This window comes from Nomia melanderi, chromosome 12 (assembly GCF_051020985.1).
Source record: "Nomia melanderi isolate GNS246 chromosome 12, iyNomMela1, whole genome shotgun sequence".
In the NCBI taxonomy this organism is placed as follows: Eukaryota; Metazoa; Arthropoda; class Insecta; order Hymenoptera; family Halictidae; genus Nomia; species Nomia melanderi.
In genome coordinates, this window is record NC_135010.1 from 15,147,982 (window position 1) to 15,175,751 (window position 27,770).

Consider the following 27,770-nt stretch of genomic DNA (forward strand, 5'->3'; position numbering starts at 1 on the left):
TGCACGGTCGCCGAATAGCAGTCGGGCGAAGGCAGCGGGAGGATTCGGTTATTTGCGTACGACGACTGTTGGAAATCCCGATCGGACGACACGATAATTCGACGCTGCCTCCGCGTTTTAATCGTTCGACAAATTCCCAGTCGTGCGCGAGCCGGCGTGTTCCAATTAATTTTCCCTCGATGGAGAACAATGAGCGGCACCCGGAGCCTTTCTCCATTAAACCGAAGTCTCGATAATCCGTGGTACGCGGGCCCGTAACGCCGCAGCGGCGGGGGGCGGCGCACCAGAGTTTCCATTTTAATCCGAGCTGCGAGTCGGACAGAGATGATCGCGCAGGAAGCGTATCCCGCGGGATGAAATCGCGCACGCGTATCGCCGTCGAGACCGACGCGTTTTAAGGCAACACGGTAGCTCGTTGCTCGATGGAGGGCCGCGATCGCGCGATTAACGCCGCTAAATTAATTATCGGATCCGTTCGTTGCGGCGATGTACAAGCAACTAACGGCCCTGTAAATGTTCGAGCCGAGACCCGGCCCGGGTTGTAATTGCCGTTTCACCGACGGGTCGCGGGATTCATTCGCCGGCCGTGGAAATTCGGATTCGACGCGGTCGAACGAGCCCCGGACGCCGATTTCTCCGCCTAGTTTCGAATTCAGCGCGACGAGGGTCGCACAACCCGAACCGTTGCGTCGGGCAACTCAAAGGACCGATAACGTTGCTGCAGCGAACCCATTGACGCGTCGACTGCCACGGGAATCGTCCGCGTTTCGTGTAACGTCGCTCGTCAACGGTATTGGAACGATCAGCGATTCGGTTGCTCGCCGAAATCGTTCCGAGCTGATTCGTCGATCGCGGACCAGTGACCTCGCCGAAATATTCGAGCGAAACGGTTCGCGTTTTCCGGGGTCGGGAAAAGTTCGTCTATTAGCGGACGACCGGGGCGTTTACTCGGTGCCTCGACCTCGCGCAAGAAAAGACGCCGCGGTAAAACAATTTGCAAAGTGGCAACGAGGGCCGGGGAGAGGGGTGGAGGCGAAAGACAGAGAGAATGGAACTCGCGGAGGAGTCAAACAACGCAATTACAGCGATGCCGGTTGGACAATGAGGGCTTTAATTAACCCCCATATAAATTCTCCATCCTGCAGGCCCCGGTATTGTTTGAATCGAGCAAATAGCACACGCGCGAGAATCCGCAATGACAGGGTACGGCCGCGGCGAACGATGCAAATGATATATGGCTACGCGACGACGCGTGCATCCAGCTTGTGTGTCGGTCCGAAGCTTGACCCAATGTTTCCCCGTCGGTCCGGAACGTCGTGCGGCGGGCCGCGCGGCGAATGGGTTACGGGAACGCGCGTGTACCGCGCTCACGTCACACGGCGAGATTTGATTTATCGGTTCTTTCGGGACGGCGATACCGCCCGAGCAAGATATCGGCCGGGACAATTATTCCTCGGAGGATCCAGCGGAACAACGCGGCACTAAACGATTTTAGTACCCGGTTCCAGCGATGCATCGCTCGCCGTCCCGCGACGCTCTGTTCCCGCTCGAAAAACGAAGCCACAGGAAACTCGAACAACTCCGTAACGACTCGGGCAACGCGCGCAACGTCGGTGTACCGTTTTACGGGTTTCCAGTTAGAAGAACTAGATTAACAGCCCTTGGACAAATTCCAGCGCGGCGGACGGGTCTCGGTTCGCGGAAGAAAACAGTTGTTTCGGTCGGCGCGCGATGTTTTACGCGGTTCAGATGCGCTCCGCTCGCCGGGACGTTTAGTGCAGTTTAGAGTTTGCCGGCGATTTACTGCCGCGCCGGTCTAGACTTTCGTCTGCGCGACCAATTAGGAGGGACGAGGGAAAAACCAGGGGCAAAGGTGGACCAATTGATCGAATCGCGCCGTTTTTAACGCTCGGATCCTCTCACGCTCAACGGCGACCTTCTTCGCCCGATCGACTCGACGCGTCGGGAGGATCTTGATAATTTCATGCGAACGCCCCAAAAGAAACGACTCGAGTCGCGAGAGTAATCCGCTTTTGGAAGACCGTCGAATAAGTAACGCGTTAATCTGTTCGTCCCGTTGACGTGATTCCGAGATTCCTGCGGGTCTCCTGATTATCGAGATGATTTCTCGGCTGAGCGGTTCACCCGAAGCAATCAGCGCGACTGGACGCTCGCCCGTATCCGTTCCCAGGCCAGGTCCAGCGATGGCATTCCGCGCGTCTCGCATTTTTCATTTTTCCTTGCCATTCAGCGACGCGTGTGTCGGCTGGCTGGAGGATCGGCCGGGAATTAGAAGCGATGCTCGACTTCTGGTCGCTCGACGCGGCCAGCCGATAAATGTCGGCAAAACCTCGGCACGCCGCCGATGAACTTTCGCCGGGGCCGACACGGCCGAATCTTTTTCTCCGGCTATTATAAATTCTCATTGATTAGAACGGCTGTAAACGGGTTTATGACGTACAAACGACCGGACGCGACCTCAGGGAACAAGGATTTACGACCGCGCGCAGCCTAGGCTCGCTCGTGGTCGATTGATGGACCGGAGAAAACCGCGAGCACTCGCGTTTTGTCGCGGCCGGCCCGCGGCCAGCGGTTTTCTTACGACGGAAGTCGAGCGCGTTCCGCGAACCTGGCCGTACGTTACTCGCGAGAGAGTGGTCGGGACACGGCCGCGCTCTCCTACAACCGAGCGGTCAGCACGCGAACGATCGCGCATCGCTGCCCTCGCTAACGGTAGTGCGCGATCGACGCTGCTTTTCTTTCGTTACTCTTCCACGCGTGGTCTCGTCGCGGCCCGCGGCGACGTTTCTTTCGCTCTCCGACGGGAAGACATTGAAATTTTCAGCTGTACAGTGTGACGCATCTATTTAGCCGCGTCGACAAGCGCGTCTCGCCCGAAGACTCTTTCGCGGCTGCATTCGCGGAAACCCGTCCTCGTAAAGACCGTATTCTCGAAAGAACAGCCATCGAAGCGGCGTTACGTATCCTACAGTCCTGCCGTTACCTAACAACGCAACTCGTTTCGTTTACAATGTTCTCGTAAAAAGTCCGGATTGCATCGACGCACCGCTTTTTACCGGCGATCCGTCGCGGAGCAACCGAGTGTACAAACAGTTTCTTATCCCGCCGCAGCTCGAGCACATCCGTTTTTGCCTCGTCCAACCCTCCAGCCGATCTCCGCGACGTTGATCGCCCCGCGCAGTAATTCGGTGCGTTTCGACGCGGTCTTAAGTAGTCGGCGCGCGGAGAGGGTCAATTGACTTTTTCCCGCAGCGCCGTGGTATCCGCGAGCCTCTTCGAGGAAGTGGCCGCGATTTAAATGTCCCCCTCTCGGGGACTCTCTTCGACGACGGGCAGCGAGCACCACGGGTACAGCGGGGACAGGCTAGACTGGTTCTGCTTCCCCGATGCCTCGTGTCGCTTCGGAGCGCTCGTTCGATCGGCCGCGCTCGCTCGGTTTTCGCTGGGGGCACTTCCAAGGCATCCACCCTAAGTACCTTTTATTCGACGTCACAAAGTTTCAGACGCGCGCGGCCCCCTTCCGAAGCCCGGCCCGAGCGGAGACGGCGCCGACGTCTGTGAAATTTCCGCGACACGTTCTCGGGAGATCCTCTCGCGTTATTTACGAACGGCGAGGAAGACGCGAGGGAGGCGTTTCTTCCGACGTGTCGCGTCGTTTCGCGTTTCATTCGCGACCAGGGATTTACTTCCTGCAAGGAAACCGAGTTCCCTCGGACGCGTCGCCGCCGGTGTGTCAGCGCTGCGCGCTGCAGCTACCTCCCGGCCTCGTGAATCATGGTTACTCAGCCGTCCCGTGATTCGATTCCACGGTCCGCGCGATCGGCGATAACGGATGGGAATAACCGCGCGAAACGCGTTATCGTCGGTCAATTAGGCGACGCCGATGCCCGCATTGTAGTAGCGCGTTGCCGGCCGACAGCCTACATACTTTCGCGCACCTTTGACCCGACGTTTCCCTGGTTCCCCTTCTACCCGGCGATCGCTCTCTCTAATCTGCTTTCTCGAGCCACCTGGGAAATTCGCCGCGAATTCTGATCGGACTCTGATTCATCGAGCTCGTTCAGGAATTCGCTTCTGCTCCATGGACTGGGAGAGCTGACCGTTCTCGCCGGGCCGAACCGCCGAATACCAGCGTCGAATCGATAGTTAGGATCGCGTCAATCTCCGGGAACTTGAGCTCAAACCCGAACCATTACAGGAAATGATTCCCCCCAGACGCGAGAGGGATCCCCTCGCACCTATTTCTCGGCGAGGCGAATAGTTGTAGATACTTTCTCGACGCGTTACGGCTGCACCCGAGGCGACGCGTTAATCCGTCATTCCGGTTAACGAGTTGAACCGTATCGCGTGCGCTCGAGTTAGCCGCGGCTCGCAAACTTGTCGCTTTGACGCCGCGAGAACGGCTCGCGGTGGAACGCGAATCCGAGCACGGGATCTCCCGAGATCCCGCCGCTCGCGCCTCGATCCTCCGTCCGCGGTTTCTCGTTGGCGAACGCGCGCTCTGCAGCAACGCGCCATTGTAATTGTATCCCGGATGAAAAGCTTGCGCAACGTTTATCAGACACGGGGGCGGGCTGGCTGCTCGGGATTTACGGGAGACGGGAAGCAGCGAGGCGCAGCTACGCTCCGGAGTGGCTTCTTTTAATTAAAGAGAGGACGGCACTTTTCAAGCATCCCTCTCGGACGATAATCCCGCGGCCCCGTATATTCCTCGTAGTTACGCGAACTCTAGCTGTCGTCGCAGGCTCGCAGTCTCCGCTCTCCTGCCCCTCCTCCTCCCTCGCGCCGCTTTATTTGCCGATCTTGGAACGGCCGAGTTACGATTACTCGCGCGCAACCCGGTTTCCGTGACGAAGCTCGCGAATCTACCTAAGTTTCCGAGGCTCGCTAAGTCGAACTCGCGACGCTTTTCTTCCTAATCCTAAAATTCTGACGAATTTCAACGAGATTGGACGGATCCTCCTCCAAATCAACGAGATTGATTTAAGATTCGAGCGAATACGAGTTCCAGCTGTAAACGTCCGAGTATACCGGTTCACTTCGTCGCGTCACGTGCTCCTAGAATTTCCTACTCGACAGGGGGTCTCGGTTTCAGTGCTGTTGTAAATGAATATCCCTTAATGTGTATACGATCTATCTAAGCGAGCAGCACGCTCTACTCCGTGTACGCTTTACCGCGTATAAAAGGTGGTATTGTGTAAATCGTTGGACGGTCCTCGTACGCCCCCGCCCGGGCCCTTCCAACCTTCGGGAAACACCTCTCCGAAAGGCTAACCACTCAAGCCTAGACGCAATATTACCGCCGGTTTCCAACGAGGACCGACGCGCACCTGAAAGCTCAGAGACACTCCAGTCTCGGAGCGACCGTGTATCTTCCAATTGAAAACTTCCGCGCGTGCAGCGCGTAACTTTGTTTTTCGCGGCGCCGACGCCTCGTTACTCGAATCGGAGTGCTTAGCCGGCAGCTCGCGGGGAGATGGCAGAGTGGAAACAAGGTTGCGGGTGGCCCTGCATCGAATTACGCGCCGGAAAGTCCCCGGCCGGGGGCGGAAAATTGAGAGAGAAACACCCGGTAGGAAGTTGCGAGTGCTTCGAAAATGTCCCGGGTCAGAAACCGGGGAGTAAAGTGGAAAGTCCATACGACGCGGCGAGGGCCGGCGGGCCGGGGAGCGACGCGGCGGGAAAAGAGAAAGAAAAGGGCGCAGGTCGGCCAGCGCGGCGCGCAAAGGGAGAAGTTGAACTGTCATTGACTCCCTCTCCCTGCACCTCGATCGCTCGCGTTCCGCGCTGAAAGCGTTCCTTGTGCTCTCCCGGCTACAGTGGCTTTCAGGGCGCGCTGACGCTGTCCAGAAGCCGGGCCATCGCTTGAAAAAGCCCCGCAGAGCGCGCCGACGATTTTCTATCTACGGTCGCGTTAATAATCGCTCGTGAGCCACGGCCCGGGCTCTAATGGTTCGAAGAAAGGGACCGATTCACTGGCCGATGCTTTTCCCTCGAATCCTCGTGACCGTTAAGTCACCGATGCATTCGCGATTTCTTTCCCTCGCGTCCGCGTTGTTCAACCTCCGTTTCGTAACGTCGCCGTCTCGCTCCGGGAACACCGGGGAATATCGACTCGATCGATTCGCTCCTCCGCGTCTTCTTTCGCCCCCGTTCTCGGGAGTCCCGTCGTTCCGCGTCTCGCCCGCAGCGGAAGAGCACTGCTAACGACCGAGTCCCGAATAGCTCGCGTCGCGAGATCGATACGCGGCATTCCCCTGTCGCCGTAACTAAATTCCGCGCCGGCGAAACTTGCCGTTGCTCTGTGTACGTAAAACATTATCGCGCAGCTCCCGCGAAATATCGAATTGGCCGGGATAGTTCGGAAGATCGTCGCCGTCGCGTCGGAAGGCCCCGATAGTTGGCTGGAAGTTCGGCGAGATCCTGGAGCGACGTCCTGGGAGGAAGCCGCGCGCTCTAATTCCGGGACACGGCGGCTGGCAGCGTTCCCCGTCAATGATAACGCGAATAAACAGAAACGGGGGCCGCGGGGGGAGAGCCGGAGCGGTGTCGGTTCGTGCGCCGCGGGCTTCGCGTGGCTCCGCGGGGATCCGCCGCCGCGGATGCATTCGGTTACGAGCCGCGGAGCCACACGTGGTATAATGCGCGCCGTATGCCGATACCCGGCCGAGATAAAGTACTAGGAAACGAGCCGAGGCTAGGCAGAGAACCGACGCGCAACAACCCGGCGTCGTGCATCGCGATCGCCATAACGTATCGGCTGTTTCAAAGTTGCCCGGGATCCCGTACACGGCATCGCCGTGCTCGTTCGCCGGGCATTCTAGGAAGGGACCCTCGCGGACGCGTTAAACGCGTGTTTCGACGAAACGCGGCGCACAGTGATCGTCTGTGCCCGAAACTCCGAAAATTCGACTGCTCCGACATATATAAATTCATCGAAATCCTAACGAATTCACGGTGCTGGGCAGTCGTAGCGAGAAAATCGAAAGCGTTCGAGGAATTCGAGTGTTCGAGCGACTAGAGATCGATACGCGATTTCTTCTGTTCTAGCGTTTCAAACTTGCTTGCGTAATTCAGTTTTTGTTGGAAACTGGTTCTAGAACTGGAACGAATTCTCGTCCGAAAAGGATTAAGTTATCGTAGACGCTGACGCGGAATCTCCGGAGGTTTCTTCGCCTCAGAGCCGGTCTCCCCATCGCGTTTCGAGGGTATTTTAGCCTGCGCATTCAACGGAAAGAAACCGGATTGTTATTATTGTATTTTCAGCTATACGCCGCGGGCTTTAAGAATCGGGGATTACCTCGTTGCAGATGTTGACGCGTTCCTGAGATACGAGGGACGTAATACAGTGAAATAAGTAAGGTCGAGTGCCAGCTACTATACAAACTATTCTATCTCTCCTCCAGCGCGATATCGTTTTATATACGTTAGTTTAATTCGACTCTAGGTTAATTCTCGTTTTTAGGTCAGGTATTAAAGCGACCTTTGCCTTTTCATCCCGACGCGGCCGTATTAAAATCATTGCCGGAGGAAATAAACTTGAGCGGTGAATTGCACCGGGGAAATGTTGTTTTGTGCAGAGATCCGCCGCCGCGGAGGCAGCGCGCCGAGTGCTCGTTCGGTTCATTCGAACGTTCATCTCGTAATACGGCGTCAGGCTCATCGCAGAAATCTCGAATAAAAGGTATCGCATAGACAAGACCGTTCCATCGAGGATCGCTCGTCCTAACGGGCAGACGCGAGCATCGAGCGTAGAATCCTCCTCCGTGTCTCGGTGGATTATTAACGACGGAACGGTTCAGGCAGCCACAATTGCGAAAGAAAACCTAGCACAAGGGATTAATACGCCAACCATGTTCGAGCTTCCACTCCTAGAAGGTTTCTAGCCCGAACCAACACACTCTCGCGGCAGCGACAAGCCGCAGCGGCCGGTTCGAGCCCATTCTCCTCCCACGCAGCGCGCTCTTAGCGTGCGTGCGTGCGTGCGTGCGTGCGTGCGTGCGTGCGTGCGTGCGTGGTGGGCCACGTGCGTGCGATACGAGGCTCGCGCACGCCCACCGGCTACGTGACACGGATCACCGGCCGGCTCTCTGTGCCCGGCACTCTCATACATATTCATTCGCATATGCGTCCCCCGTAATCTAGTTAACGTGGCCGCGCGACCCGCGCGCGTCCGCGGCCCGTTCAATTTGTAACGTAGACGGATATTTGTATTATCGTCCCGCGCCTCGCGCGCGTCGCCAGTACGTATCGGGGACACGTCGCAGTCCCTCGCGCGGTTTTCCGATCAGCGACGCCGCCGCCGCCGCCGCCGCCGCGTAATTCCATTTCGTTCGATTTCCTCGAGCGTGAAAGCCCTTTTACCGGTGTCGCGCGCCTCGGAAAACACGGGGGCGGAAGGAAAGCGCGTCTCGCGCGTTTAAATCCGAGCGGAACCGGCGGCCGACGCCTCTGCCGAGCCAAACAGGGTCAGGCGAACGGTTCCGCGCGCGGCTCGGGATGATGTAATTGCGCGTTCGCGGAAAAACCACGGCCGCGACCGTTCCCGAGCGTCGTTTTCCGGGGCGGGCGCGATCCCCTCGCGAAATCCGGTTTATAAATAGACTGGATCGCGTCGGCCGGCCATCGGGGGAGGAGTAATTAGATCGATCCTCCGTTTAACGGTGCATCGCCGTCCCTCGTTCGAGCGAGTCGCGTTAATCGAGCCCGGGTCGTCTTACCGAACCCGCCCACGCGGATCGGTAGGTGAGACGGCGTAACATCGCCGCGGGATTCTTTGAAACGGATCAAAGCGGCGATCGAGATAACGGAGAGCGCGAGCGGACCGGAGAGAAACCGGCGGACCGGACGGATAGGAGATAGAGTCGTAAGGATTAGCGAGCGAAGCCTCGCGACGTGGGTGGAGCGCGGCGATAGCAGCCGCGGCGGGCTTGTTAGCACGAACGCACCCTAGGGAGCGAAGCGTGTCGCGTGTACGTCTAAATATAAAATCGACGAAGTCGGTGGAAGAGGCGCGAGAGCGCGAATCCTCGCCGCGCGGTGTAACCACCTAGTCAAAACACTCCTCTGCGTCGCGAGCGAGAGTCGAGTCGAGTCGAGCCGCGTCGAGCCGCGTCGAGCCGCGTCGGCTGGTGCAGCTGCGCTCGCGGTTTGCCGGAGCCTGGCCGATTCCGCGATCGCGCTCCAGTTTCGCGTGGAAATTCGCCGCTTTCTCCTCCGGGATCGTTCGAATCGTCGAACTGCTCTTTCTTTCCGGTCAGGATCGTCCCCGCGACGGATCGCGGGCGGAACTTGCTTATCGCGCGGCGAAAGTGTGCCACCTTCGGTAAATATAATTGCGGATCGCGTTCCGCGGCGAGTCGAACTCTCGGACGACGCGTTTACGACGACGACCTTGGAGTGCCGGCGAACAAGGGAGGAGTACCCGTGCTATTTTCGAGTGGAAATCCAGAGACGCGCGTCCCGTTTCGAAGCGCGCTCCCGCGTAATTGCCCGGTTCGCGCCGGCCGGCCGGTCGATCGGGGGTGAAATCGATTCGAACTGCACGACCCCGCTCAAACAGATATTTTACAAACCAGCTCCGCTCTTCGACGTCTCCGCGTAATTGCCCGGTTAATTAATTTCTATCACTCCAGATTCCCGACAAAGCCATCGTGCTCGTCGAAGCCAATCATCGCCCTCTCTCTCTCTCTCTCTAGGTAATTAAAGGGGTAGTCCGATAAAAACGGGGAGCCTTCTCTTCCGACTGGTCTCGCTCAAGCGATCACCTTTCTCTCGAAGCTGCGCAGTTCTCGATCCTCCGGAGCACGGGGGAGGCGCGGAAAAATCGGAGAAACTAAAAGATGGAGGAGCGCAGCTGTCGCGGATGGATCTCCCGACGCACACGACGCGACCTACTTGCCGTCCTTGCCCGCGTCATGCTCCGGCGAGATTTTACGACGGGCCGACGTTAGTCTCCTCGACAGCGGGCTGCGGTTGTTGGTCAGTGGGTGGCGTCGGGCCGGAGTTTCCCGGTCGAACTCGTGAAAGGGCCATTTGTTCGAAGGGCTCCGCGGTCGGCTATTAGCCGCGATCGTTCGAGTCCCCGATCCGACGAGTCCTTCGAGGAATCCCGCGGTCGCCGAGGGCCGGGAACCGTCAGACGTAGTCTCCTGTAATTAATTATTCCCGGCGAGTCGCGGGAACGTTCGAATTAACGAGGCCGTCGGCCCGCGACCGGCCGGGGAGGCCTTAATCGCTTTAAAATCGAGCCGTCCCAGAAACTCCTCGGGCCATCTGGCCGAGCGCGGCCCCGGCGCGCACAAAGGCGAACAATAGCCGCTTGGTGGACGATGAAGCGGCCGTTGTTCCCCGGTTTCCGGCGGGCGATGCGACGTCCCCGGCCGCGTATCGCGGTTATTACGAATTAAAACCGGCTAATTCGGTGCCCGCTAAAACGGTCGGACCGCTGGACTATTTTCAGGCCGTAACGCGACACTTCATTCATAATCTCTCCGGGCGTCGCGGCGCGATCCGCTCGCCGACACCTAATTAAATCCCAGCTTCCTCTCGAACCGACCAACACTTTCGCGGAACTCTCGCTCGGCCGAGCCACTCGAGGACCCGGCGATCTCCCGGAGTTTTTCATCGGTGAAACCCTCCCCGGGCTTTCTTCCATTCCGAACGAAACCGAGCGAATCGAATCTCGATTAGCCGCGTAATTAACCTTCCATCCGGAGCCCGTGCGTCGAATAGCCGCTCGAGAGGGCCACTCTCCACGGTTAGTCGTCGGTCCGGAGAATCGAGGCGCGTCGACGATCGACGCCGATCCTCGATCCCCGGGTTCCGAGCGCGGAGCCCTAAGTGCAAACGCGTGTTTCCTGGGCCGGTCGGCCGCGCTTTCCGGCCTTAATCCGGCCAGGCTGTTTCCGCGGCGTCGCGCAATTCGGTCGGTAAATCAGGGTCTTCCTTCATCCGGCGGTGGTCCGCGCAGCGCGCGTCCGCCGCGATATAGCCGGATCAAGGGAGCGCGCTCGATTACGGGATTAAGCGGCTGAACGTGCGTCGCTCGTGGTCGCGTCCTCTTTCGCTCGGGCCGGAGCAAACGTTGCGGTAACCGCGAGCCCTCCTCGGGCTCCTCGATTCAAGATCGTTCCGGGAAACCCGGAGGAAGCGCTCCGATCGTCCGCGTCGAATCGCGAGGGAACCAGATGTCGAACGCGCCGGACCGTCCAGTGACCGATCAGCTGTTCCGCGGCTAGAACTGTGCGAGATCTCTGGAGCAGATGGAGCGGTCGCCGAGCGACGGTCGCGCGAAGAGGCTGTCCACGATCTCCGAGTACTCCGAGCCACCGATCGACGCCGACAATACCGATCCCTCGCAGCGCCGCGGGCAGGAACTCGCGACTTTCGTCGACCGGTCCGCGAGACGGCTCGAGGAGGAGGCGGCGCCGGTCGAGTACTTCCTCGTCGACGACTCGCCGATGGCGAAGTTCACCCGGAGCGTCAAATGGATCTACAAGAAAGTGAGTTCTCCCGAAACGTTTTACGAGAGCTTTTGCGCTTTTGCGCTTTTACCGTCCGCCAGGGCGGTCGTTTGCCCCCGATCGCTGCTCAGGTTCCCGCCTAGTCTGCAGACTCGCTCGCGGACATGGGACTCCGGGAAAATATAGAAACTCGAGGGAAACATTGAACCGGGAATACCGAGACTCGTCGGTATCATCAAAGGTTCCCCTGTCTGAACTGTTCGAATCGAACCTTCGACGCTGCCCTTCCGGCCGTCTAATCGGATCAACGGAATCCGAAGCGATCCGCGCCGAGAATAATTCGTTTGCGGCCTTTAAAGGAGAAAAACGGAGCACGGGATCGATCTATCGGCGATCTGTCCGTATATAGATGCAGAAACGCGTCGCGCCCGGTGCAGCCCGGTGCAGCCCGGTGCAGCCCGGGCACAGCCTCGCGAGTACCCGACGACTGATCTGTAATTCAAGCAGAGTCGGGAATTTGCACGTCAAAGTCGCCTTATGAGTGGCCGATTGAGTCTGCCGGGCCTAATATGCATGCATACTCGCGCCGCGTCGCGCAGACTTTGCCGAGCCACCCCTCGCCTGCTCGTCTCCGTCGAATTATCATATCCCCGCGTCAACATTGACGTTTCTATCGCCTCCTCGCCTCTCGCGGTCGCCGACGATAGACGAGCGCCGCGCGGTGAAAGAAGCCATTAACCGCACGCAGCAGACGCCGCGCGCCTTCTTTTGTTCTGTTTTACTTTCTAGCTTCTCCAGCCGTGTCTGTTCGGGCCCCGGAGGAAACGTGTCGAGTCCGCGGCCGAGCCGCACGAAAGTCGTGACGGCATTCGTCCGCTCTTCCTCGGCCCTCCGTGTACACGCCGCGTTTCAAGTCCCGAGCCTCCGCGAGGCGCTCGGAGTCATCGGGCACCGTGTTCGACGAGTCATTGATCCGAACCGCGCGGCTTTTTATCCGGCCGCTGCGACGAGACCGCTCCATCTCGGTATTCCGATGCGCCGGGACTCCCATCGAGGGGCAAGATTAACTCGGCGCAACTGGATCGCTCGGATAATGGGAATCCGCTATTTCTAGCTCCTTTCTTTCGTTCTTTCGGTAACCGTATTTCCACTCCGCCGAAGATTCCTGCGTACAAACCGCGTGCACCGCGCTCTGCCCGAGCGAACCGAGTTGGGCCACGTTCTTTGAAGTCAGTCGCGAGGCGTATCGCTGAGCCCAGAAAACAACGAGCATCCCGCTGGATCCTATTCGCGTTCTCGGATACTGGACGTCATCGACCGCGTTGGATCGTTAATGAACCGGATGACAACATTCCCATCGCGACAGGGGCGCACTACCTTCTCGCCCGTGGCCGGGCCACGCTGAAACGCCCGTGGAACGCTCGTGGAACGCTCGTGGAACGCTCGTGGAACGCGGGAACGACTCGGTCTAGCAGGAATTAAAAGTAACGTCCCCCTCGTAGAATCCTCTCGCCCTCTTTCCGCCTCTTGTTCGCCGTATTCTTGCTCCCCGGACGACCGTTTCGGCTCCCCCGCGTCGGGCAGGCCTGCGGCTCGTCTCCTGGAATCCCCTCGGATCTCCTCGCGTCGCGTTCGTCGGGAATGCTGGGATCGCGGGCCGGTGTGTGGCGTCTTCTTCCACGTCCTCAGAGCTACCTGTCGACCCAGCCCGCGAGACGGATAAAGAGAGCTACCTGTCGCGGAGAGGAGTCACGGGAGAGCAGCACAAAAGCGGCCGGCCGAGATAGACGGACCGGGGATCGGGAAAGCGCCGGAGAGACGGAGAAGAACGAGCAAGAAGAGGCCGGGGATCGCGAGTCGAGGGTCTTGGACCTAGAAACTCTTTCCAGCCTCCTCGTCGCTCGAGTCGCGGAGCTCGCTCGAGTGGATCTTAGGGGATGAAATGACCTATTTCGCATTGTGGTTAGCTTTTCGGTGTCTCGATGAGCGAGGCGGGCGAACCTCGAACGGCACTGCACCCCCTGAACACGCGCGAGGGCGATTCGCGAGGCGGAAGCTCCTCCGCGGAGGAACGCGTCGATATTCCTCGAGGCGGTCGGTCGCCGAGGCATCTGCCGTGAATGTTTACGCGTCGGGTATCGAGAGGCGAGTTAACGGGGCCCCCGGAAATCTGCTATTTGCCCATCAGCTGGAACGCGCGGACGCGTCGGCTGCTCCTGATGCCCAACTGAACGGAACCGAGCCCCGTGGGTTCACTGGAATATTCATCGCTCGCAGTTCGAACCTATAGACGTTCCGATTCCTCTTCGGTTTCGCTCCCTTTGACGCTCGACTCCGCTTCGGCGAACGATTACCGAGGCTGACCCCGTTGCGGCCGGGCCACGGTTTACCTAATTAAAAAGGCTAAATCGCGTTGACGCGGTTTCGGCAGCCGTCCAGGGTTCGACGAACCCGACCGCGCAGGTCCGCGAGCCGAGTAATTTGCCCCAGGAAACGCGCGTAATCGCGAAATCAGCCGCAGCGTCGACGTCGTTGCCGAAAGTGCCGAAGCAATTTCCATCTACGTACTATTTGTCCGGCGCTCGCTGGCCCGCGAACCGATTAGAGTCCCGATTGAATCGCTGCACCGACGTTACGAAGTTAGCGCGCCGCTGACCGAATAGCTTCGACCGGTTTGTCGCCTCGTTGGACCCGTGATCCCGTCGCTGGAGACGAAACCGCGTTGTCCGAGGACACCGATACTCGACGGACCTCCGAGGAGTCGAGGAATCCGCGACGTTAACCTATACTGCGCAGGTGATACCTAAAATTTCATCGATCCGTAAGTTTCGTAAGACCCGAGGACGATTCGAAGCACCGGGGAAGATAATCGCGACGCCGGATTTCAAGTAAGACCTTGAAAATTGAACATGTCAGTGCCGTCGCAAGAAAAGCCGCGCACAATCACCATTTCCCCAGGCGAAATAACAGTGATTTAGAGACTCGTCCTACCCGTTCGAAGAACAAAAAACCACCAGCGGCGTCTACGGTGGTCTCGTGTTACGGGACCAATGAATCCCTTCGGCCCGAGAATCTCCTCTCGTTTTTCTCGTAACCGTGCGCCCTCCGCGTCGGCAACGTCCGCGCGGCAATCGAACAATTCCGGGCTATCGGCGCGCACCGCTGTCATCGAATCTGCCCCGCAATTCGACACCCGCGATCGCGATCGCGATTTCTCCCCGCGCGGCATCCGATCTCCGGCCGTTTCGTGTCGCGGGCCGACCGCAGGGGAATCGGCCGGACCGGCCCGACAGCGAAACGCGCCCGAGCGAATCGATTTCAGGCCGGCCGGCGCGAAGTGTCGCGTTAATTGCGAGCCCCGATAATCACCGCCTCATTAAACGTCGCCGATCAACGCTCGTCCCGCAGAGACGTACAATAACGACAATCAAACCGGTCTCCGGCCGTAATTTCTAGCGCCGGAAACTGTCACCGTTTCGGCAGCCCGATGGAATGAAATATTCAAACGATCCCGCGACCGTTGCGCTTTTAATTGGAATCGCAGGATGGGGGCGTTCACCGGCCGTGTTCCGCTTGTTCGTTGCCCTGCAGCCGGAACTCCTTCGGCACCGCAACTACCAGCGGCCGGATTAACTCGCGTTTTCTCCGAAAAACTATAAAAAGGAACTCGGCCCGATCCCGGCCGCGATACTACGTACACGCGCGTCTATCTTGTCACGCGGCAACGATATTTCTCGCGTAACGGCTCTCTCAACCCTTTGGCCACGGCGGAACGTTGCGTCGACGGGCATTTCCGAGAAAGTCTATCGAAACCATGAACACACCGAGCTCAACCGAATTAAACCAATCTGAAATAATCGCATTAGAATTAGAATTTCTTTGCGCTGCAATTATCGCCTGCGGGCGCCAGCGGAACGCTCAGAGCGAATTTTCCGAGCGCCTTTAGGCGCCAACGGTAGCCAAAGAGTTAAAAACGGTGGACCACCCCCGGCCGACTCGCGCCACCCTAATTTTCGCGAGCGAGTTCGATCCCTCGTCTTTGTCGAACCTTAACGAGCTGTGTAGCGCGATAAATTGGATTCCCGTCGGCGAAGAGGGCCACCAGGCTGCTGCCGGTGCGAGACGGTAATCTCCTTGCGAAGCGAACACGTAAATACACGGGCGCCCAGGCCCGTGATTCGTCGGCGAGGAGCCGGGCTCGATTAATCATACGGTCTTACGGTGACAGCTTTTATGAAAGCTCGAGTCCTCGGCTTGTTGCTCCGCGATGCGGATCGATAGCCGTGATCCCATTGAAACCGAACGACCCTCCATTATCGAAGTTACACGAGCGAGCGGCGGCGGTGATCTCGTTCCGGGCTCCCCGCGTGTAATCCTTTAACGTGGATTAACGTCCCGGAGGTCCATTCGCGGTCCATGATACGGGCTCGCGGCCGCCCATTCCCGGAATAACGGATCGCCTTTTCGATGGGCCGTCGCCGGCGGTCTCGCGTGGACGAGCCATCGGAAAAGTCGGAGACGGGGGCGGATCGATGCGACGCGCGGGACTTCCGCGTCGACCGTGCGCGCGTTTTCTCACGGAATGACTTTCCTCGGCGGAGGAATGCAGACGGGCCACCGCCGCGACGAATCGAATCGAGTCGACCTCGAACCTTCGCTACGAAGAGAACGGATGGAATCGGCCGCAGGAGAAGGGATCGAAAGCGTGCCGATCGACTCCGCGCCTGTTTTAATTATTGCCGATGAATCTCCGGTCGTCGCTCGAAGCTTACGGGAATCGCGAGTATTCGGTATTTTTCTGTTGTAGAACGGAGCGCGCTCGGAGGCAAGCTTCTAAATTATCCGCTCATTTTCCACGCGGGTCCAAGTTTACCAGCCGGTGCGCTGAAATGTCAACCACTGTTTCCCTTCTCCCCGCTCGCACGAAATAGCTACGCTATATTGATTCGCATTTGGAAGTCGAGTGGAAACGTATTTCCCATTGATCGAGCGGACCTCGCGCTAATGCCTTCCGGCTCGAACGAAACACCGCGGTCGAGGCGAGCCGAGAATTCGATAGTTGATAACTCGGCGGATGAAATTAACGCGGTAGAGCGGCGAGCAGAAAGAATGAACCGTCGGGCTTCTCTTGTTAATACGTTTTATCGGACGTATTACGAGGGATATTGGCACCGGTCGAACCGCTAAGCCCTTCGACGGCCGATGACGCACGGTCCACGATAATTCGCGTCTGCTCGATGGAGATCGATGGAGGTCGCGCTCGACTCGCGGCCGTTGGAATCGAAACGACACGGGAAATAGCACCGGAGCGATTCGAAACGGAGAGTTTCTCGCGGCCGGCTCGAAAACGAGCCCAGCGACGCACGCCGAGCTTTTCATTAAAGGCGAACTCAAACAAAATTCCGGAAGGAGCCGAGGAGCAGCTGGCTGCTCGCCGCGCGGCGACCGAATTGAACAGGTCCGGGAACTGGAAATAAACAGTCGTCGAATTGCTCGTGCCCTTCCACCATAGTTCTCCGCGAAGGAACGTGGAAAAAGTCTCCGACTCCTCCAATATCCTGCCGCGTTCCGTCCGGCAATAATTGCGAACCGATCGGGGCTCGACGCTCCCTCGACCGGAATTTCGCGACGAACGGAACGCGTCGTGCTCGTTTTGCGAGCGGCCGGCCGGCGCGTCCGCTTCTTCCCTTCGGCTTCGTTCCGATTCACGGGCCAATTACACGTTTCGCGCTTCCTGCATCGGCCCGATCGCTCCGGGAAACGTTCCGGCGTCCGTGCTCGGCCGAGTTTTTACGACCCCTCGAACGCGAATTCGACGCGACTCGAACAACCATTGTTTCGAGCTCATTTTTCCACGCTCCCGGCACTCGTCGGCCGAGCGAAGAAGACGATTATCGGTTTCCAATTTCCCCGGCAACGTATCCGTTCCGTCCTGCGCTCCGAGTCCCGAACAAAGATTTCCAACCGACGCGGCCGGCAACACGCCGTTCCGTCAAATTTCCATTGGAACTCCGCTCGGGAATGCCCTCGCCGTTTTGTAAATCGCGCCGGTCACAGAAGCTTAGCGTCGCGTTTCGCGGGGTAATTTATTCCGGCAGTTACGTCCCTTACCGTTTTTCTCCGCGCGCGTCTCCAATGGATTCGTCACGTATAATAAACAACAATAATAACGCTTAACAACGCGAACGGAGGGGTACGTGCACGGGGACGGAGGAGCGCGGAGTGAACGGTTGGCGCGTCGAATCACGCCACACCCTGCCGCATGAAAATCCGTCATCCGACTAGTCGGTACGCGCGTCGGTCACTGGATACGACTCGGTTTTACGAGGACCGGGAGGACAACGAAGAAAGGCAACGAGGACACGGAAGCGTCGGCCATATCGGCGACGTCGACGACGGCGACGGGCATGAAAGGCGCAGTTAAACGAGCGCCGTGTGTCCGGATTACCCCGATTATGCGGTTCCCCGTCGGCGAGCGGCGGTAAACGGCCGGTGCCGCGACGTTGTCGCGTTATCGATGCGAGCGCGCCTTCCAATTTGCAATCGGAACGTCCCCAGCCGCGTTGCGCGTCCGTCTTAATCCTCGTCCCGGTGAAATACGGCGGTCGGCCCGACGGGAACGCGGGGATCTCGCGAGCGAAGCCATTCCGCTCGTCCATTCCGGGCCGACCCGGTTTTCCCCTCGCCCTCGGGACGGGAAACGGCCGGGAAGGAGACGATACAGTTTTCCGGGCCGGGGTCGGATCAGGTGAAATAGAGGCGCTGCATGGTCTCGCGGAGACTGTTACCGCCGAGCGGGTTCGCGCGATAAATAACCCGATTTATCGGGAGAAAAGTGTACGGCACGTTTCCGGCGCCGATCGCATCTTGATCTTCGTTGTTTCGCGCTCCGATCCCCTGCTCCCCCCGGGGGGCCGCGATAAATTATGATTGGCAACGATCCGCGGAGCGTATCAGTTACGAATCGCCGAGGAAACCCGAGCCGTTCCCGGATTAACCCAGATTAAAAGTGTTCCCGGGAGATCGAGATCTTGCCGGGATAACCGAACGTTCGGACGGCGAATTTTAATGGATTAATTCGTCTCCGAGTTGGATCGTTCGATCCTCTCCGAATCGCCGGCCGGCTGTAATCGTCTTGGCCGGTCTCTCTTACTGTTAGATGACCGCTAGCTACCTGCACCTGTAGCATGTTCGAATCCCTATATGGTGCATCGCTAGGAACGACTGTCAAGTCGCAGCACCGTAATCTCCTCGGACGAAGAGAAGAAGAAGAAGAAGAAGAAGAGGAGGAGGAAGAAGAAGAAGTCTTCATACGCGGTCTTCGGTATCGGCGAAGAAAACGGTCGTATCGGTTCAAAGCGCGGCGTCGTTTCGAATCAGCTTTTCTATCGGAATCGATTAGCGCCAGTAACGAGGAATTAAAAAGCGGAATCGAGCACTGGACGCGTGTCGAAGGGAACGCGTTATTCCGTGGTGCAGCGCACGTTCGAATAATCCGCGAGAAATTTGTCACGGCCGAGCGGCCGCATCATTCGACGGATAGTTTTATCCGTCGAACGTGCCTCGTCACTGTCGCGCCATTCCCGCGTCGTCGTTGCCCCTTTCTTTTTGCCTCCCCTCGCCCCCGGGCGCAATTTCCGCGCTGCCCGTCGCCGCTCGTCGATATTCATCCTCCTTTCTTCGGTCGGCACGCAGCGAGAGAGATCTCGACCGACGGAAAATTGATTCGCCTCGTCCGAGGCGGAAAACCAGATACAGAACCGATTCAGCCGACGTCGGGACGCCTAACGACGATCCTCGAGGACGCCGGCGCGACGGTTCGAGCAGGAAATCGCTGATTTTTAGTTCGACGAACACTCAACTTTCGTCGATGGCCCGAGATCGAATTCGAGATTCCCGAGCTCGTTTCTTTGCACCGTCGATCCGCGGATGCTTCGAGTTCTCCGGAGTGTATTAATCCTTTGCGGACGAAGCTCTTCGAAAGCTCTACATTTTATTCTATCGTCCCTAGGAAACTATTCGCAGAATCTCACGAATCAAAGTCGACTGAAATCGTTGCTAAATAATGTTCAAAGCGATATCCACGGTAATTTTTCGTTAGGGAAGTAACGCGGCGTTTCCGCGCTGAAAAATTCCCGTGCAATTGGAAAAGGGATTTCACCGGAGGAACGCTTCGAGTTCCGCGGATATTCCTCGACAGCGGATTCGATCCGAAGCTGTTCCGTCGGGCCGAACACGTGTTTAAAATTGCGCCCGCCGATATCGCCGCTTAAGCCTCTCGACGGAGGGGGTGAATTTGCAAGTTAAATTAGACGGCGGGGCAAAAAACTGACAGAAATATGCGCGGCGCGCGGACGGGAAGCGAGGATTTTATCAAACTTGTGCCGCGACGTACGCGGCCGACGGCGAAACTTTAAATTCTCCCATCCGGGACTCGCAGTCCGCGTTTCACCGACGCCGCGCGTCCTTTTGTGCGTCGCTCTCGACGTATACAGCCTTTTTCACGCGTTTACCTGTTACTTCGGTTGACACAGTCGCTCGCGAGGCGCGGGGAACGATGGATTACCTTTCAAAGCTTTCGATTGCTCGCTCGACGGTCCCAGAATTCAGCTTCTCGCGCGAAACGAAACGCGAACGGGCGTTTGACGTTGCAACGCGCGATTCCGTGCGCGCGTACGAACGAAAAACGTCGAACGAGATTTCATCGCGCGATACTTCCTTTCCGAGACGATTATCTCTGAATTACCTGCCGACAGACGCGCGACGGTATCCTCGAGCGGTGGGAACAGTAGGTCACGCGCGGACACGCCGCCTCGTTCCCATTCAACGGCAATAAACCGTGATGCTCGATATTTCTCGCGAGCCAAGCGTCGCGTAAACGGATTCATCCTCCAATTCCGAGGAATCTCGTCATTGCTCGCAGTTCCACCGTGATTTTAACGGACCACGGAATCTTTTATTACGCCCCTTCCATGAACCGCGAGCGCTACCAGCGATCCAATATTTCTGAGCTCGCTTCTGACGCGTTAATCGATTCTCCCCCGCGTAGCGAACCCTCGTCAAGGCAGGAGAGAGAGGGAGCGAGAGCGAGAGGGCAGGGGGAGAGAGCGACGAACGTTAATTGGCATTTTCTCGGCGTCAATCTCGCGGGTCCCGATCGATACACGCTGCGAGCGCGGCAGGGACCGGAAGCTGTCCGGTCGCAGGAAGACGACCTCGTTTTCTGGGAAGCTCGGGGCACGGCTGCCGCGCGGAGGACCTGGGAGATCCGTAACGAGTCTTAATTTCCCGGGTAGTCCGGGGAAACGAGCCACCTAGGGGGTCGGCTCTTTAACGTTCCTCGAAATTATTTAACGGGGCCGAAACGATACACCCTGCCGGCTTATTAAAGCGCGGCCCGGATTTTCCCGAGGAACGCGGGCCGTCGATGAAACCGAGGAGTCGACGGGGGTCGCGAACAACCTGAAAAATCCGGTTTGCATCGATTTTCCTCGGGAAAAATGCCAGGAACCTCGACGAACGGAAGAATGTTCCACGGAATTCGATTCTTCGGTAATAAACCGGTTAATTCTTTAATCCGATCCGAATCGCGAGCGGTCCGTCGCTCGAAAAATGCCGAAGATCGCGTCGGTCCTCCGTTTGGTCGTTTTGGAACTCGGAGAACAACAGCTCGCGCAGTTTCGTCTTCTTCCTCGGCGCGGATTACGGCGCAATTACCGGTCCGCGCGCAGGCAAACAATTTTTCCGACTACGAGCTCGCGCTGATGCGATTCCCGATGCAGTAATATTCTAATATCGGCGTGCTTTTTTCCCTCTCTTTCCCGTGCAGCGATGCGAGCCCGGGTCGGACAGGCTAGGTCTTGTTTCGATGAGAGCGGTTCTATTTGCGATACTCTATCTCGTTGACGGGCTGCACTCACTTTAATCAGAAGTTCTCGTTCGGCCGATCCTCCCTGTACGCGGCCATCCTAAATGTCGGCGGAACGCGGGGCCACGGACACGTGGCACCGTCTTTGTCGAGCTCGCAGCTCTCCGTCCAACCTCCCGGCGGAGATTGAAGGGTATCGCGTTATCGACGTGCCCCGTCGACCCGGCTTATTCGAAAATAAATGTTCCTCGTCCGCAATTAACCGGACCATTTCCTCTCTCGCGGAGCTATCGCGTGCAATTTCCATTTTTGCCCGCGTACCGGCGAAAAAACAATGCTCATCGCCTCTAATTAACCGGTGCGTTTCCTCTTGTGCACAAGCATCGTGCGCGATGTCCGTTTTCCAGAGTAGATTACGAAAACACGCGCACGAGAGGCAATTTCGTTGCGAGGAAATCTGCTCGACGCGTACGGGAGGCTACGTTACGGGTCAGAATCGACCCAGCGCCAATTCTCCAGGGTTAATCGTCGCGGCCCGTGGCCAACCAGCTCGGCCCGCGGATTCGAATGGGCGGAGGAATAAAATCTGCCGCGCGATACGCTCGAAACGCGACCCGGCCCCCGCGGAGGACGGCTGGGAAGCTGTTAAAGCGAGGACGAGGTCGGCCGGCTGAATTGCTCCGGCAAATTGATTACCGTCAGAATTTATATGAAAAGTGTGTGTATCGTTCGGACGACGCGAGGCCGAACGCGTCCCATTTCGCCACGGCCGCGGATATTATGGACAGTTTTATGGGGACGTGAGAATCGCAAGAGAGATCGAGGCGCGACAATTATTCGTTCTTCGCCGGATGGACGCGGAATAAAAAGCTCGGACGCGCCGGGTTTACAGCGTTTCTCTTCCGTCGAGAACACGTCCGGCGTCGTGCTCCGGGAATAACGTTGCTTATCAAAGATTGGTGGCTTTCACGGCGCTTCCTCCTGCAATCCAAGCCCCCGAGCGAGGGGCGTGTTCCTTCGGGAAAATCCTTTCGCGCGATTGTTCGGCCGACCAATTAAAATTTCTCTTTGCCGATTATTGATCCGATACGTGGTACGTTTAAACCGTGAAGCGACGCGTAATGGTACCGGTGAGTCACTCGACCCTCTGAAACGGGAGTACCGTTTCAAAGTTACAGACTTTGGGTCTTCGCGTCGTTGCCTCGCGTTAGGACAATTATTCTATTCGATTCTCGTTCTCGACCGGCGATAAGATTCGTCCAACTGGTTTGGATAAACATTCGGCCGAAACGGTTTTCGCTCTCGCGGGGCCGGGACTTGTTTACTGGTTCAACAATCGAGAGACCGGCATTGTTCCCCGATCACAGTGGACACGATCGACCGGCCGGTTTTTTCCCATTAGAATTCCACGCGGGTCGGACGCGTGAACCAATAACCGTGTCGAAGGGTAACGGCTGGGAAAGGGTTCAGCTCGTGCCACAGGTTCATTACAAACACCGGCCGTTACGGAATCGTTTTTATCGCGCTCGGGGAACGAACGCCTCTTTACTCGCTAAATAGACGGCGCGCCGTGTTCACCGCAAGTCCCTGGAAAATACGGGCCGCCGTTATTACGTGTTCACCCTTAATGGGAAATTGAATCACTTTCGAGCGACGCGCCGTGTACTCGGAAGCATTAACCGAGCATTCGGCGATCTTATAACCGTTTAAAATTCCATCGGGAGAAAAATCATCTCTGTCCCGTCGACTCGCAGTTCCATTCGCATCGACGGAGGCACCGAAGTGCAACGAATTAATTTCCGAAAAATCACCTGTTCGATGTATTACCAAATTGACCGTTAACAGACCATTCTATCATTTTCATCGCTGTCATCCTCACTCGCTTCTGCGAATTTATCTCCGATGTTCTCTATGTTACTGTACTTTTCGCCGGTAGGTAAACGTGAAATACTTCCGGTCCGTTAAGAGTTAAAGTCACCTCTCGTTACCGAATCTGCCTTTGAATCTCCTCCGTTCTATTCGTTCAAAGGTAACGAGGAATGATCCATTCGAGGCGCCGAGCGTAGAATCCGAAATCAGCGTTCGCTACTCGAGCTATCTGACGATCTTCCCCGCTCTATCCAGTTCGCCGGGCGCTATCTGCCGAGTCCATATCTTCGGCAAACTGGAAACCAGATACCTGTGGAAGGGTGGTAGGTTAAGTACAATAAGCACGGCCAGAAATCAGACGGTATCTCGTGGCTGGCCGTCCGATAACGTTCGATACGTCCGGCCGGGTTTCCTCGCAAATACCAAGATGCTATAGGGAGCGGTTCCCGGGGCGTTGTTCGGGGGTGGCGATGCTCGATCGCTATATGCTCGGCGTACAGGGAACGCTAAGAACGGTTAGCACACTGCGCCCGGACCTCAGCCCTGACCCTCGCCAATTCGGCCCTTCTCCCTTTCACCACCGCGAACCGGTACTATTAATATCCTTTGATAGACTGGGTGTAGTAATACGCGCGTTCCCATCGTGTTCCGAATTACCTCGGGAATAGCCTGTTTTTATTGCGCGACGTCGAGCTGATACCTTTCGCGCAACGTTGCTTCTAACGTTCCTGTCAGCCACGGTTCGAACGCTGAAGAATAATGAATGCGGATTAAGCAGAACCGTGTTTTTATGCGATATTTCCGCGATATTTTCCGATTGACGAACGACGAAACAAAATTAAATGCAACAACGGAGACAGAAAGAGAGAGAGGGACGAATCGTGAAATGCAGTTTAATGGTATCAAACGAAAATACGCGTAGTCGGATTCCCGAAAATTCGAGAATTATTCGTCGCGGCGGGATAATCGTCGATTGCCGGCCATCCGTCTCGGATTTCGCATTTTCCGCGGAAAATAACAACACCCGAGCGCAACAACGAGTTTCGCCCGTCGAACCGTTCAGATTTTTTCATCGTCCTCGGGGAAGCTTTCGAGAGCGTTGCGGCCGGTCATTGTCGAGGCGAAAATCGAGGATGTCTCTCGACGTCGAGTGCTTCTCCTCGAGCCGTCCCGGAAATGAGTGCACGGCTGCCGGAAGGATTTCCTGCCGGCGGGAGCCGAAATTTATTCCGAACGCGTGCTCGCCAACCCTGACCCTACTCAAGCCCGGAAACTAATCGAAGCCGGAACAAAGGGACGCCCAGGAGAGAGGAGAACGTAAAGAAAAGCTCGATTAAGCGGCCAGAAATAGGCGGACCGATAAAAAGAATCTTCGTCCGGGACCGTCGTAACAGAGACGTTCCCTTCTCCGCGCGGCGTTCGCGTTGCTCGTCTCATTGTGACGGGGTAAATTGAATCGAGAAACAGCCAACGAAAATATTATCTTTGCAATCATTCCTCTGGCCATTCCTTGCGCCGGAGTATCGATCTTCGGTAGAGATAACACGGAATCGCGTACTTTTCTATCGAAAAATCTTCTTCTTCCATCGAACTCGAAACTCGCGCGTCTTCCCTCGGTTCCCTTCGCGAGGCTTAGCGATATTCCGTTTACGGTCGTCTCTGCCGATAGTCCGGCGACGAATTTATGAAAACAAGCGAGCAGACGGAGGAAGGAACGAGCGCGTCCAGGAAAAACCTATGAAACATAGAGCAGGGCGCGAAGCCCGCACTTTCCGAGGCGGGCATTAATGTTTCAGCCAGGCGCGAGCTCGAGCGAGACATTTTTCGAAAATACTGGCGAAGCGTTGCACGGGCACGACCGGATTGAAGGGCCGTCGCCGTCCGGCCGGGACGTATCGGTCGATTAGCAGCCATCGCGCGGCCGACAACGGCTTCGCTAATTCTATCCGGTAAGCTGGCTGGTTTCCTCGGAAAACTCTCTTCCTGACGGCGGGCCGGCTTCCGCGTCGTGCACCTCGCGTTTGTATTATTCATCGGGACTGCATGCATTATCATACGTGGCCCGGTTCCCGGTGTTTACCGGGGAATTTCGGCGTCACAGCCGCGAGAAGTCCATTACGAAATATTCTATGTTCATCGAACGCGCGTGTAATCAACGGCCGCGCGTAAAATATGCATCGCTCTGCAAGTCAAACAAACGCCGGCCACGGGAATCCAATTATCCGCATCGGAAGTACGAAACGCGGGGCTCTCCTGCGAGAATTGCGCTCCCGAAACCTTCGAGTGGCTCGGTTTCTCGAGGGGATTACCCGAGAAGTCGAATTATTCGATCGAACGTCGGACAAGGAGTAATTCTGCCGGTACATGCGCCTGGTTGATTAGAGGACGCCGAAACGAGCCTAAACCTGAACAGACCTCGAGAGCAACGAAAGGATCGTGGGAGTTACGATCGTTAGAGTCGATTCTAATTTTCCGGTGAACCCGTTCGTCTTCGCCGTCTCTTCCTCGACGATCTTCCGATATCGAGGATGCAGTATTTTGATATTCAATTTCACCGGGTGTCGAACGAAATATATCGAAGGGCGTTCCTGAATGTAACGGAACGATACGTGACACGCGTCTCCCTCGAGCCAGCGAACGCGCCGAAACATCGATTCCGTTTAGATTCGACGCGTTTCTCCCTCGCAGGTCTCGCGGTACGATCGGTTCAGAAACTTCAAGAGCGAATTCCGACCACCAAGGAAAATAGATATCCGCTGCTTTGTACTCGCGGGCGAATTTATCACCGCGATGTTCCCGGTGCCTCGAGCAACGCGACGTCCAGCTCTTCTGGAGATTGAAAAAAATTCTCGCCGGTATCCGAGAGCAATCCGTACTTTCTATTGCTTTTAAAGTCGACCAGGTGTACGGGATTTACGAGGGAACTTCGTAATCGCGGGTTTAAGCGTGTCCGCCACCGCTTGAGTCGCGTTTCGCGGACTCCGTCTTTGGTTCCGCGGAACGCCAGCCTGCGTCCTTTCGAGAGGAACAGCGTCCGAGATGACTGAATGGCTTTCTCTGGAAATCAATCGAAGATCGCTGGAATTTATTTGGTTAACCCACGCGTAGGTTTCACGAGAGCTGGCAGTTTCCATAGAGGAATTCGAAAAAGTCGATTGAACCCCTGGGCAGTTAGTGTGTCGAAGAGGTGAGTAGAGGGGTCGGAGGGCGTGTCGTGCAGCGGCGGCACGGCACTTCAGAGCGCAGACGGATTTCGAGTGTACCGGCCGTGGGAAGAAATTCCGGGGGTGCAACGCCGCCGAAAGGCATTCCGGCGTACCTGCTCGAAGCCCGACCTTCCTTCTGCTCTTCCTGTCCGCGGAAGAAAGAGATACTTTTCGGAGACCATCCAGTTGCTCGGTCTGGCAGGTTCTCCTCTAGAAACGGCCGGTGACGTAATGCTCGTCGCGTCCCTCGCCCGGCGGCCCGTCGAATAGAAGGAAAGCGACGTCACTGCGGAAAGCGTATTTACGCGTGGTCCGACCCTTTGGCCAGCCCCGAGGCTCCTCTTATTCAACGCACGGTCTCGCGGACTGCATTCGAATGCGGATTACAGTCTGCCGCCAGCTACGAGATTGTGTTACCGGGACCTGTACCCGGCTGGATTTCCGTTTCGGTTTGCGGTGTCCGGCTCGAGCGCGCTCGTGTCTCGGGTTCGCTCGGACGTTTCGCTATTGCTGGAATTCTTCTGTGGCTACGGTATTTCTCTTTCGATTCACGCGTTTTTGTACGCTCGATTGACTCGGCGTTGTCGCCGTCCACGCATCCAGCTGTTACAGCTTCGCTCCTTATTCTCTCGTTAGCTGACACTACTGTTTTGGAAGTCGATTACTTTCGCATATTCGGAATTTTCTGCATTTCCATGGAATAAACAATATTCTCTTTAGCTACTCGTTTTCCCTAGATCGTAAAGCTCTTCTGTTTATAACTTCTGAACACGTTGTACGATCGTTTCAGAAGCCGAAAGGTTAACTTTCCCGATTTTTGCTTTCTGGACTTGGCTCTCGAGCGTCGCTTCCAAGTTCTCTACACTTCTTCATTCTCCTCGCTGTGCGAGCCCATTCTTTGCTTCCATCTTTTCGACGCCTCGATAATCGAATACGTCCACATGGGCGCGGCGAGCCTGCGGGCAGCAGGAATTCGGTGCCACGCGAAATTTCTACATAAGCTGACCGGCCCGCGTAACGATCCTCACTTCCGGCTCGGGACGCTTCTGCGTCGTTTGCGACGATTCCAGCTGTTGCACGGATTTACCGGGCGCAGCACGCCGCCCTAAAGGTCCCCTTTCTCCTCCGTTCCGAGCATTGTCCCCGGGCACAATGCACGTGTTGTCGCTGGCAAATTTCGGCCCTGGCCGTGTAATCGCGGATCCTTGACGAATAACAGGGAACTTCCCCGTCGCTGCGACGGGGGATAGGTTTTCTCGGGCCCGGGACCGCTCGTAGCATCGGGATCAACGACCCGATTTGTCAAAGCTCGGTTAAAACCTCGTGGAAAACAAGTTGCGC

General features: G+C 56.9%; 1 protein-coding gene across 5 annotated transcripts in view; it reads left to right on the plus strand.

Annotated features, from left to right (window-relative positions):
- LOC116433621 (uncharacterized) overlaps positions 1 to 27,770 on the plus strand; it is a 114,423-nt gene that overhangs the window by 26,386 nt on the left and 60,267 nt on the right. Inside the window, exons 1-2 of one of the 5 annotated variants that reach the window (XM_031991880.2) lie at positions 9,077 to 9,346; positions 11,149 to 11,525. The exons of 3 other annotated variants lie outside the window; for them this stretch is intronic. In XM_031991880.2, the coding sequence (XP_031847740.2) occupies positions 11,286 to 11,525 (240 nt within the window). In that variant the 5' untranslated portion in view covers positions 9,077 to 9,346; positions 11,149 to 11,285. Of the gene's footprint in view, positions 1 to 9,076; positions 11,526 to 27,770 lie in introns of those variants that run through there. One more of the 5 variants, XM_031991879.2, reaches the window with a different exon arrangement.